General features: G+C 47.0%; 1 protein-coding gene across 2 annotated transcripts in view; it reads left to right on the top strand.

Annotated features, from left to right (window-relative positions):
• The window catches only part of LNX2 (ligand of numb-protein X 2), a 374,999-nt gene that overhangs the window by 344,497 nt on the left and 17,365 nt on the right, over positions 1-13,137 (top strand). For both annotated transcript variants that reach the window (XM_063951718.1, XM_063951717.1), the window contains one exon: positions 8,573-8,731. In XM_063951718.1, the coding sequence (XP_063807788.1) occupies positions 8,573-8,731 (159 nt within the window). The remainder of the gene's footprint in view (positions 1-8,572; positions 8,732-13,137) is intronic.

The following is a 13,137-nucleotide window of genomic DNA, read 5'->3' as shown; positions in this document are numbered from 1 at the left end:
AAAAGAGGTGCAAGATGGAATTGTCCTTGGGCCCTCCCACCCACCCTTATGTTGTATAAACAAAACAGGACATGCACACTTTAACCAACCCATCATTTCAGTGACAGGGTCTGCCACACGACTGTGACTGATATGACGGGTTGGTTTGGACCCCCCCCAAAAAAGAAGCAATTAATCTCTCCTTGCACAAATTGGCTCTACAGAGGCAAGATGTCCACCTCATCATCACCCTCCGATATATCACCGTGTACATCCCCCTCCTCACAGATTATCAATTCGTCCCCACTGGAATCCACCATCTCAGCTCCCTGTGTACTTTGTGGAGGCAATTGCTGCTGGTCAATGTCTCCGCGGAGGAATTGATTATAATTCATTTTAATGAACATCATCTTCTCCACATTTTCTGGATGTAACCTCGTACGCCGATTGCTGACAAGGTGAGCGGCGGCACTAAACACTCTTTCGGAGTACACACTTGTGGGAGGGCAACTTAGGTAGAATAAAGCCAGTTTGTGCAAGGGCCTCCAAATTGCCTCTTTTTCCTGCCAGTATAAGTACGGACTGTGTGACGTGCCTACTTGGATGCGGTCACTCATATAATCCTCCACCATTCTATCAATGTTGAGAGAATCATATGCAGTGACAGTAGACGACATGTCCGTAATCGTTGTCAGGTCCTTCAGTCCGGACCAGATGTCAGCATCAGCAGTCGCTCCAGACTGCCCTGCATCACCGCCAGCGGGTGGGCTCGGAATTCTGAGCCTTTTCCTCGCACCCCCAGTTGCGGGAGAATGTGAAGGAGGAGATGTTGACAGGTCGCGTTCCGCTTGACTTGACAATTTTGTCACCAGCAGGTCTTTCAACCCCAGCAGACTTGTGTCTGCCGGAAAGAGAGATCCAAGGTAGGCTTTAAATCTAGGATCGAGCACGGTGGCCAAAATGTAGTGCTCTGATTTCAACAGATTGACCACCCGTGAATCCTTGTTAAGCGAATTAAGGGCTCCATCCACAAGTCCCACATGCCTAGCGGAATCGCTCCGTGTTAGCTCCTCCTTCAATGTCTCCAGCTTCTTCTGCAAAAGCCTGATGAGGGGAATGACCTGACTCAGGCTGGCAGTGTCTGAACTGACTTCACGTGTGGCAAGTTCAAAGGGCATCAGAACCTTGCACAACGTTGAAATCATTCTCCACTGCGCTTGAGACAGGTGCATTCCACCTACTATATCGTGCTCAATTGTATAGGCTTGAATGGCCTTTTGCTGCTCCTCCAACCTCTGAAGCATATAGAGGGTTGAATTCCACCTCGTTACCACTTCTTGCTTCAGATGATGGCAGGGCAGGTTCAGTAGTTTTTGGTGGTGCTCCAGTCTTCTGTACGTGGTGCCTGTACGCTGAAAGTGTCCCGCAATTCTTCTGGCCACCGACAGCATCTCTTGCACGCCCCTGTCGTTTTTTTTAAAATTCTGCACCACCAAATTCAAGGTATGTGCAAAACATGGGACGTGCTGGAATTTGCCCATATTTAATGCACACACAATATTGCTGGCGTTGTCCGATGCCACAAATCCACAGGAGAGTCCAATTGGGGTAAGCCATTCCGCGATGATCTTCCTCAGTTGCCGTAAGAGGTTTTCAGCTGTGTGCGTATTCTGGAAAGCGGTGATACAAAGCGTAGCCTGCCTAGGAAAGAGTTGGCGTTTGCGAGATGCTGCTACTGGTGCCGCCGCTGCTGTTCTTGCGGCGGGAGTCCATACATCTACCCAGTGGGCTGTCACAGTCATATAGTCCTGACCCTGCCCTGCTCCACTTGTCCACATGTCCGTGGTTAAGTGGACATTGGGTACAACTGCATTTTTTAGGACACTGGTGAGTCTTTTTCTGACGTCCGTGTACATTCTCGGTATCGCCTGCCTAGAGAAGTGGAACCTAGATGGTATTTGGTAACGGGGGCACACTGCCTCAATAAATTGTCTAGTTCCCTGTGAACTAACGGCGGATACCGGACGCACGTCTAACACCAACATAGTTGTCAAGGCCTCAGTTATCCGCATTGCAGCAGGATGACTGCTGTGATATTTCATCTTCCTCGCAAAGGACTGTTGAACAGTCAATTGCTTACTGGAAGTAGTACAAGTGGGCTTACGACTTCCCCTCTGGGATGACCATCGACTCCCAGCAGCAACAACAGCAGCGCCAGCAGCAGTAGGCGTTACACGCAAGGATGCATCGGAGGAATCCCAGGCAGGAGAGGACTCGTCAGAATTGCCAGTGACATGGCCTGCAGGACTATTGGCATTCCTGGGGAAGGAGGAAATTGACACTGAGGGAGTTGGTGGGGTGGTTTGCGTGAGCTTGGTTACAAGAGGAAGGGATTTACTGGTCAGTGGACTGCTTCCGCTGTCACCCAAAGTTTTTGAACTTGTCACTGACTTATTATGAATGCGCTGCAGGTGACGTATAAGGGAGGATGTTCCGAGGTGGTTAACGTCCTTACCCCTACTTATTACAGCTTGACAAAGGGAACACACGGCTTGACACCTGTTGTCCGCATTTCTGGTGAAATACCTCCACACCGAAGAGCTGATTTTTTTGGTATTTTCACCTGGCATGTCAACGGCCATATTCCTCCCACGGACAACAGGTGTCTCCCCGGGTGCCTGACTTAAACAAACCACCTCACCATCAGAATCCTCCTGGTCAATTTCCTCCCCAGCGCCAGCAACACCCATATCCTCCTCATCCTGGTGTACTTCAACACTGACATCTTCAATCTGACTATCAGGAACTGGACTGCGGGTGCTCCTTCCAGCACTTGCAGGGGGCGTGCAAATGGTGGAAGGCGCATGCTCTTCACGTCCAGTGTTGGGAAGGTCAGGCATCGCAACCGACACAATTGGACTCTCCTTGTGGATTTGGGATTTCGAAGAATGCACAGTTCTTTGCTGTGCTGCTTTTGCCAGCTTGAGTCTTTTCATTTTTCTAGCGAGAGGCTGAGTGCTTCCATCCTCATGTGAAGCTGAACCACTAGCCATGAACATAGGCCAGGGCCTCAGCCGTTCCTTGCCACTCCGTGTGGTAAATGGCATATTGGCAAGTTTACGCTTCTCCTCCGACAATTTTATTTTAGGTTTTGGAGTCCTTTTTTTTCTGATATTTGGTGTTTTGGATTTGACATGCTCTGTACTATGACATTGGGCATCGGCCTTGGCAGACGACGTTGCTGGCATTTCATCGTCTCGGCCATGACTAGTGGCAGCAGCTTCAGCACGAGGTGGAAGTGGATCTTGATCTTTCCCTAATTTTGGAACCTCAACATTTTTGTTCTCCATATTTTAATAGGCACAACTAAAAGGCACCCCAGGTAAACAATGGAGATGGATACTAGTATACAATTATGGACTGCCTGCCGAGTGCAGACACAGAGGTAGCCACAGCCGTGAACTACCGTACTGTACTGTGTCTGCTGCTAATATAGACTGGTTGATAAAGAGATGTCTATGTAACTATGTATGTATAAAGAAGAAAGAAAAAAAAACCACGGTTAGGTGGTATACAATTATGGACGGACTGCCTGCCGAGTGCAGACACAGAGGTAGCCACAGCCGTGAACTACCGTACTGTACTGTGTCTGCTGCTAATATAGACTGGTTGATAAAGAGATGTCTATGTAACTATGTATGTATAAAGAAGAAAGAAAAAAAAACCACGGTTAGGTGGTATACAATTATGGACGGACTGCCTGCCGAGTGCAGACACAGAGGTAGCCACAGCCGTGAACTACCGTACTGTACTGTGTCTGCTGCTAATATAGACTGGTTGATAAAGAGATGTCTATGTAACTATGTATGTATAAAGAAGAAAGAAAAAAAAACCACGGTTAGGTGGTATACAATTATGGACGGACTGCCTGCCGAGTGCAGACACAGAGGTAGCCACAGCCGTGAACTACCGTACTGTACTGTGTCTGCTGCTAATATAGACTGGTTGATAAAGAGATGTCTATGTAACTATGTATGTATAAAGAAGAAAGAAAAAAAAACCACAGTTAGGTGGTATACAATTATGGACGGACTGCCTGCCGAGTGCAGACACAGAGGTAGCCACAGCCGTGAACTACCGTACTGTACTGTGTCTGCTGCTAATATAGACTGGTTGATAAAGAGATGTCTATGTAACTATGTATGTATAAAGAAGAAAGAAAAAAAAACCACGGTTAGGTGGTATACAATTATGGACGGACTGCCTGCCGAGTGCAGACACAGAGGTAGCCACAGCCGTGAACTACCGTACTGTACTGTGTCTGCTGCTAATATAGACTGGTTGATAAAGAGATGTCTATGTAACTATGTATGTATAAAGAAGAAAGAAAAAAAAACCACGGTTAGGTGGTATACAATTATGGACGGACTGCCTGCCGAGTGCAGACACAGAGGTAGCCACAGCCGTGAACTACCGTACTGTACTGTGTCTGCTGCTAATATAGACTGGTTGATAAAGAGATGTCTATGTAACTATGTATGTATAAAGAAGAAAGAAAAAAAAACCACGGTTAGGTGGTATACAATTATGGACGGACTGCCTGCCGAGTGCAGACACAGAGGTAGCCACAGCCGTGAACTACCGTACTGCACTGTGTCTGCTGCTAATATAGACTGGTTGATAAAGAGATGTCTATGTAACTATGTATGTATAAAGAAGAAAGAAAAAAAAACCACGGTTAGGTGGTATACAATTATGGACGGACTGCCTGCCGAGTGCAGACACAGAGGTAGCCACAGCCGTGAACTACCGTACTGTACTGTGTCTGCTGCTAATATAGACTGGTTGATAAAGAGATGTCTATGTAACTATGTATGTATAAAGAAGAAAGAAAAAAAAACCACGGTTAGGTGGTATACAATTATGGACGGACTGCCTGCCGAGTGCAGACACAGAGGTAGCCACAGCCGTGAACTACCGTACTGTGTCTGCTGCGACTGGATGATAAATGATATAAAAAATATATATATATCACTACTGCAGCCGGACAGGTATATATTATATATTATATAATGACGGACCTGCTGGACACTGTCTGTCAGCAGAATGAGTTTTATTTTTATAGAATAAAAAAAACAACAACACACAAGTGAAGTCACACGACGAGTGTTTAACTTTTTCAGGCAATCACAATATAAGTATACTACTAACTATACTGGTGGTCAGTGTGGTCAGGTCACTGGTCAGTCACACTGGCAGTGGCACTCCTGCAGCAAAAGTGTGCACTGTTTAATTTTAATATAATATTATGTACTCCTGGCTCCTGCTATAACCTATAACTGGCACTGCAGTGCTCCCCAGTCTCCCCCACAATTATAAGCTGTGTGAGCTGAGCAGTCAGACAGATATATAATATATATAGATGATGCAGCACACTGGGCTGAGCCTGAGCAGTGCACACAGATATGGTATGTGACTGAGTCACTGTGTGTATCGCTTTTTTCAGGCAGAGAACGGATATATTAAATAAACTGCACTGTCTGGTGGTCACTCACTATATAATATTATGTACTCCTGGCTCCTGCTATAACCTATAACTGGCACTGCAGTGCTCCCCAGTCTCCCCCACAATTATAAGCTGTGTGAGCTGAGCAGTCAGACAGATATATAATATATATAGATGATGCAGCACACTGGGCTGAGCCTGAGCAGTGCACACAGATATGGTATGTGACTGAGTCACTGTGTGTATCGCTTTTTTCAGGCAGAGAACGGATATATTAAATAAACTGCACTGTCTGGTGGTCACTCACTATATAATATTATGTACTCCTGGCTCCTGCTATAACCTATAACTGGCACTGCAGTGCTCCCCAGTCTCCCCCACAATTATAAGCTGTGTGAGCTGAGCAGTCAGACAGATATATAATATATATAGATGATGCAGCACACTGGGCTGAGCCTGAGCAGTGCACACAGATATGGTATGTGACTGAGTCACTGTGTGTATCGCTTTTTTCAGGCAGAGAACGGATATATTAAATAAACTGCACTGTCTGGTGGTCACTCACTAGTAAACTCTCTGCACTCTCTACACTTCTACAGTACTCCTCCTAGTCCTAAGCTCCAGTAAATCTCTCTCTTTTATAATCTAAATGGAGAGGACGCCAGCCACGTCCTCTCCCTATCAATCTCAATGCACGTGTGAAAATGGCGGCGACGCGCGGCTCCTTATATAGAATCCGAGTCTCGCGATAGAATCCGAGCCTCGCGAGAATCCGACAGCATCATGATGACGTTCGGGCGCGCTCGGGTTAACCGAGCAAGGCGGGAAGATCCGAGTCGCTCGGACCCGTGAAAAAAAAACATGAAGTTCGGGCGGGTTCGGATTCAGAGAAACCGAACCCGCTCATCTCTAGATGATACCCCACAAAGTTATCCAAGTGTCAGGAGGGTGTGAGACTAAAGAAAGACAAGAGATGTGATGTTATGAATATTCTACAGAGGATGTAATTAGATAGGGAAGCACTGAAGGTTATGTGGGTGGGTCTGGAATTTGATAGGCTTGTCTGAAGAGATGAGTTTTCAGGGAACATTTAAAGGTTTGGAGACTAGAGGCGAGTCTTACTGTGCGTGGGAGGGCATTCCACAGAGTGGGTGAAGCCCGGATAAAGTCCTGTAATTTTGAGTGTGAACAAGTAATGCGTGTGGATGAGAGACGTAGATCTTGTGCAGAGCGGAGAGGTCGGGTAGGGAGATATTTTGAGATGAGTGAAGAGATGTATGTTGGTGCAGTCTGGTTAATAGCCTTGTATGTGAGTAAAAGTATTTTATATTTAATACGGTAGAATACCGGTAACCAATGGAGGGACTGACAGAGCGGATCTGCAGACGATGAACGTCTGGCAAGGAAGATTAGCCTCGCAGCTGCATTCAAAATGGATTGTAGTGGTGAGAGCCTATGTTTGGGAAGACCGGTCAGGAGACTATTACAATAATCAATGCGGGAGATAATGAGAGCATGGATTAGAGTTTTTGCTGTGTCTTGGGTAAGATAAGGGCGTATTTTGGATATGTTTCTTAGATGTATGTAACATGATCTTGAGACAGATTGAATGTGGGTAACAAAGGACAGTTCAGAGTCAAGAATGACACCTAGGCAGCGAGCTTGTGGGGTAGGGGTGATTGCAGAGTTCTCAACAGTGATAGAGATATCAGGTTGGAAACTACTATTGGCCGGTGGAAATATAATTAATTCTGTCTTGGAAATATTAAGTTTGAGGTGGCGAGATGTCATCCAAGATGAAATGGCAGAAAGGCATTCAGTGACACGGCCCAATACAGATGGTGACAAATCAGGGGAGGATAGGTAGATTTGAGTATCATCCGCATACAGATGGTACTGAAATCCAAAAGAGTTGATTAGTTTGCCAAGAGATGTGGTATAGCTAGAGAAAAGCAGAGGACCTAGGACTGAGCCTTGCGGTACTCCAACTGAGAGAGGTAGCGAAGGAGAGGTGGAATCAGAGAAACGAACACTGAAGGAGCGATTAGATAGGTAGGATGAGAACCAAGAAAGGGCTGTGTCCTGAATACCTAGGGATTGTAGTGTTTGTATGAGAAGAGAGTGGTCAACAGTGTCAAAAGCAGCAGAGAGATCAAGGAGAATAAGGAGAGAGAAATGTCCTTTAGATTTAGCAGTGACCAAATCATTCACTACCTTAGTCACTGCTGTCTCTGTGGAGTGTTGGGCACGAAATCCTGACTGAAGTGGGTCCAGTAGGCTGTGTGAGTTAAGAAAGTGTGTGAGGCGAGTGTAGGCAAGTCTCTCCAGTAGCTTGGAGGGGCATGGGAGCTGAGAGATGGGACGGTAGTTAGAGAGAGAGTTCGGGTCAGAGTTTTGTTTTTTCAGAATGGGAGTAATCACTGCATGCTTGTATAGAGAAGGAAAGATACCAGTAGACAGGGAGAGATTACAGATTTTCGTTAAGGTTGGGATGAGCACAGTAGACAGAGCTTTACTAATAGTCCGACACCAGATGACAGCAGATAGTTTTATGTTGGTGAGAAGACGCTGTGGCCACTTGCCATAAGCAGAGTGGGATGCATCATGCATTGTGATATACCCCACCCCTAATCTCATGCATTACCTGCATTTTTATGTATGGAAACGTACCCATCAGGACAGCTCTTCTAATATAGAGCTGACTTGGCAAAGAAGTGACTTTTGATGACAAGGAAGTCTTAATAAGTCCCCAAGTGGCTTGGAGCATCTTAACCTGAAACTACACACCCAAAACACGCACTTACTGTACTTTCTTTGCAACTACATGCACACACAAAAAGCAGCGAAATGCGTAAAGGCACAGATGCGCAGTGGAATTCAGAGACTGAAAGCAGGCTGAGATTGCATTTTACACTCGCTCTAAATAAGGACCATATGGTGTCCTTTAGTTATGGTGCATTTGCCCAATATTTAATATGTGCATAGATTTATCCACATCAATCCAAATATTAGTTGTGTCTGTCTGTGTACAATCGGTAATTCTGGCTTGTATTTTCCAATTTGAGTAACTCCGATACCACTTTTTAGTTGTCTCCACAGTTGCCATGATGTCGTTCTGCGGAGAAGCAGTTTGGGGAGTTGGGGCTTCAGCATAGTTGGTGGTTATGAGGAGAATCACACAAACCAGCCATTCTTTATTAAGACCATAGTACTTGGGACACCCGCATACTATGATGGACGACTAAAGTAAGTAAGATTAAGCAGTCATTAACACCCCCTTCCCCCTTTATGTTGATGTATGCTGCCTTAATACAGTTGAAATCTTTATTGCACTAAGCTTGTACCATATCTAAGGTGAAAGGTTAGCTAGGTGCAAAGAAACAAGCTCCATTTAAACAGTATTCAACAAATCGCTACTGTCCTACTAATTAATTAATTACCATGCATTAAAAATGTTTTCCCCTTTATTGCAACATGGTTGTCCAGGTGCAAGCTTACTTGCTGTCTTTGATATGTTCCCAACTCTCAATAACACCCTTAAGGTCATATCCAATTAGGTGCAAGATTTTGCCCTCAAAAAAACTTGCAGCCCTCGTGCCCAATTGCGGATTACGGTGGCATCCAATAAAAAAAAATAGCAATGTAATACCTATCGGTAATTAGTTTTCTTCTAGTCCGTAGTGGATACTGGGGTCTTGTATTTTAGTACCATGGGGTATAGATCGGTTCTACTGGAGCCTGGTACTTTAAAACTTTTAGTGTGTGTATCTGTGTGCTGGCTCTTCCCCTCTATGGCCCTCCTACCAGACTCAGTCTAGGAAACTGTGCCCGAGGAGACGGACATAATCTGAGAGAAGAACAAAACAAAAGCAGTGTGGCAACAAGCCAACACACAACCAGAACATAAAGGAGGGCGCTAGTCATAACAGAGGATAGCAACCCAACCCAACTCAGATAGCACAGCTATCCCAACCAGAAAAATGTGACCGCAACACTGGTCCAACCCAATACTTACACAGGTAAGCAGGAACGAAGCACTGAGGTGGGCCCCCAGTATCCACTATGGACTAGGAGAAAAGGAATTACCATTAGGTATTAAATTCCTATTTTCTCCTACGTCCTAGTGGATACTGGGGTCTTGTACTTTAGTACCATGGTGAAGTCCCAAAGCTCCCAAACGGGTGGGAGAGTGCTGAGACCCCTGCAAAACCACCTGACCAAACTGAAGGTCATCCTTGGCCAAGGTATCGAACCGATAGAATTTAACAAACGTGTTCGAACCAGACCAAGTTGCAGCTCGGCACAACTGCAAGGCCGAGACACCCGGGCAGCCGCCCAGGAAGAGCCTACCGACCTCGTCGAGTGGGCCTGAATAGATGTCGGCAAAGGCAGAGCTGCCAAAGTACATGCCTGTTGAATGGTCAACTGAAGGCAACAACCAATAGAGTGCTTAGAAGCAGGCCGCGCAATCTTGGTGGCATCATAAAGGACAAAGAGCGAGTCAGATTTCCGATATCGGGCCATCCTTTTGACATACATCTTCAGGGCCCTCACCACATCCAAGGACTCAGGAGCAATGGAAGCGTCGGACAACACTGGAACCACAATAGGTGTATTCACATGAAAGGCTGATACTACTTTAGGCAGAAACTGAGGACGTGTCCTAAGTTCCGCCCTGTCGTCATGAAAAATGAGATGAGATAAGGGCTCTTACAGGATAAGGCCTCCAATTCAGAGACACGCCTGGCAGACGCCGGTGCCAATAACATCACCGTCTTGCAGGTGAGAAATTTCAACTCGACCCTATGTAAGGGTTTAAACCAATCCGATTGGAGGAAGGACAGAACCACATTGAGGGTCCCACGGAGCTGTGGGAGGAACAAAGGGCGGTTGTATATGAAAAACACCCTTCAGGAAAGTCTGTACTTCGGGTAAGATGGCAAGTTGTCTCTGGAAGAAAATAGAGAGCGCCGCGATCTGGACTTTGATGGAGCACAAACGTAGGCCTATATCCACTCCCGCCTGTAGGAAAAGTAGAAAACGACCAATTCTGAATTCCACAGAAGACGCCTTTCTGCTTTCACACTAGGAAACAAACTTTTTACAGATACGATGATAATGCTTTGACGTTACCACCTTCCTGGCCTGGACCATGGTGGAAATAACCCTGGAGGGAAGACCTTTCCTTGCTAGAATCTCCCTCTCAACTTCCAAGCTGTCAAGTCTGGATAGACGAATGGACCTTGCTGAAGAAGATCTTCCTGGAGTGACAGAGGCTAGGGATCCTCCAGAGCCATGGCAAGGAGGTCCGAGTACCACATCCGTCGAGGCCAATATGGGGCAATCAGAATTGCCAGAACGCTTTCCCTTCTTAGCCTTCTTAGTACCTTTGGGATTAGCAATAAAGGAGGGAACAGGTACACAAACCAGTACGTCCATGGAGCCGTCAGCGCGTCCACTGCAACAGCTTGCGGATCCCTTGTTCTGGAACAGATTCGGCATAGCTTCTTGTTAGACGAGAAGCCATCAGATCTATCTGCGGACAGCCCCACCGGTGGATTAACTGTTGAAACACCTGGGGATGTAGGCCCCATTCCACCGGATGGAGGTCATGCCTGCTGAGGAAGTCTGCTTCCCAGTTGTCCACTCCTGGAATGAATATGGCAAGATGGCCCTGGCGTTGGCCTCCACCCAGAGGAGGATTTTTGACACCTATCGCATCGCCACCCTGCTTCTTGTTCCCCCTTGCCGGTTTATGTACGCCACCGCCGTGGCATTTTCTGATTGAACCTGTATTGCCTGACCTGTCAGGAAATGGGAAGCTTGTAGAAGAGCATTGTAAACTGCCCTGAGTTCCAGGATGTTTATCGGTAAAGCCGATTCCGGAACTGACTATAACCCTTGGAACTGGGTCCCTTGGGTCACCGCTCCCCAACCCTGTAGGCTGGCATCCATTGTCGGTAGAATCCACGAGTGGATATTGAAACATCTGCCCTCTACCAGGTGAGGAATCTAAAGCCACCACAATAGAGAAATTCGGGCTTTTGGAGATAGGGTCGCTTCTTAATGCTTGTGCAGGTGAGAACCCGACCATTTGTCCTGCAGATCTAGTTGAAACGTCCGGGCATGGAACTGGCCATTTTGGATTGCCTCGTAAGCAGCCACCATCTTGCCCAGTAATTTGATGCAAAGATGTATAGACACCTTGCGAGGACTGAGTACCGAGCGGACCATAACCTGGATGGTCACGCCGTCCCCATCGGGATAAACACTCTTTGGGATACCGTGTCCAGTATCATTCCCAGGAACTGAAGACGTTGGGATGCTTCCAGGTGAGATTTCTTGAAATTGAGGATCCACCCATGATCTGTGAGAAGGCGGGTAGTCAGAGCGATGCTGTGTAGCAGACGTTCCCTGGACACTGCCTTTATCAGGAGATCATCCAAGTAGGGGACTGTGTTCACTCCCATTATGCACAATTGTAGCATTATCTCTGCCATGACCTTTGTGAAGACCCTCGGAGCTGTGGATAATTCGATGAGTAAGGCCTGAAACTGGAAATGGTTTTCCAATATGGCGAACCTGAGGTAAGTCTGATGAGGGGGCCACATAGGAATGTGAAGGTAAGCATCCTTGACATCCAGAAATACCAGGAACTCCCCCTCCTCCAGAGCGGACACCACCACCCTCAGAGACTCCATCTTGAATTTGAACACCCGCAGATACGGGTTGAGAGACTTCAGATTCAAGATGGGGCACACCGAACCAACTGGTTTGGGAACGACAAAGAGACTGGAGTAAAACCCCTTGTTGCGTAACGGAGGAGGTACAGGAACTACCACCCCTGTCTGCAAAAGTTTGTGAATAGGCTCTTGCAAGGTAACTTTTGCTGTTGATAAACCTGGTAAGCCCGGCTTGAAAAACCTGTGAGGAGGGAGCGTTTGGAATTCCAGCCGGTATCCATGGGAAATGAGGTCCCTCACCCAAGGATCCCGGCAGGACTCCGCCCACACGTGGGCGAAGTGTTGAAGGCGAGCACCTACTTGAAAGTCACCTTGTTGTTGGGGCCAACCGTCACGCGGAGGATTTAGCGGCCGGGGATCCGGTGGTTTGGTCCATGGAGACGGCAGGAGCAGGTTTACGGGACTTACCACGAAATCCTCTGGAGGTGGTGGAGACTTCTCGGCCCCTGCCTCTGAACCTTGCCACACGAAAGGACTGCAAGGAGGGTACGGTGTAAGAACGTCTAGCAGGTGGCGCAGCCGACGGTAGGTAGGTAGAATTACCCACCGTTGCTTGGGAGATCCACTTATTCAATTCGTCTCCAAACAAGGCATCGCCTGTAAAGGGAAGATTTTCCACACCCTTTTTGGAATCGGCGTCCACCGCCCATTGATGTAACCATAGAGCTCTGCGCGCTGAGACCGCCATAGCAGTAGTGCGGCCATTGATCTTACACAACTCCTTTTATAGCTTCACTCATAAAATTTGCAGCATCCTGTATATGTTGCAGCAGGATAACTACCTCATCCCGGGGTAGAGAGTCTAAACCATCAATAACATTATCAGACTACTTTACCACAGCCCTGGAGATCCACCCGCAATTGTGGGGCGCTGTGCTGCGCATGCTGCCGTGTAAATGAGCTTGAGCG

Source organism: Pseudophryne corroboree, chromosome 2 (assembly GCF_028390025.1).
Source record: "Pseudophryne corroboree isolate aPseCor3 chromosome 2, aPseCor3.hap2, whole genome shotgun sequence".
NCBI lineage: Eukaryota > Metazoa > Chordata > Amphibia > Anura > Myobatrachidae > Pseudophryne > Pseudophryne corroboree.
The sequence above is the reverse complement of the archived record's forward strand: the minus strand, read 5'-3'. Positions and strand labels throughout refer to the sequence as shown.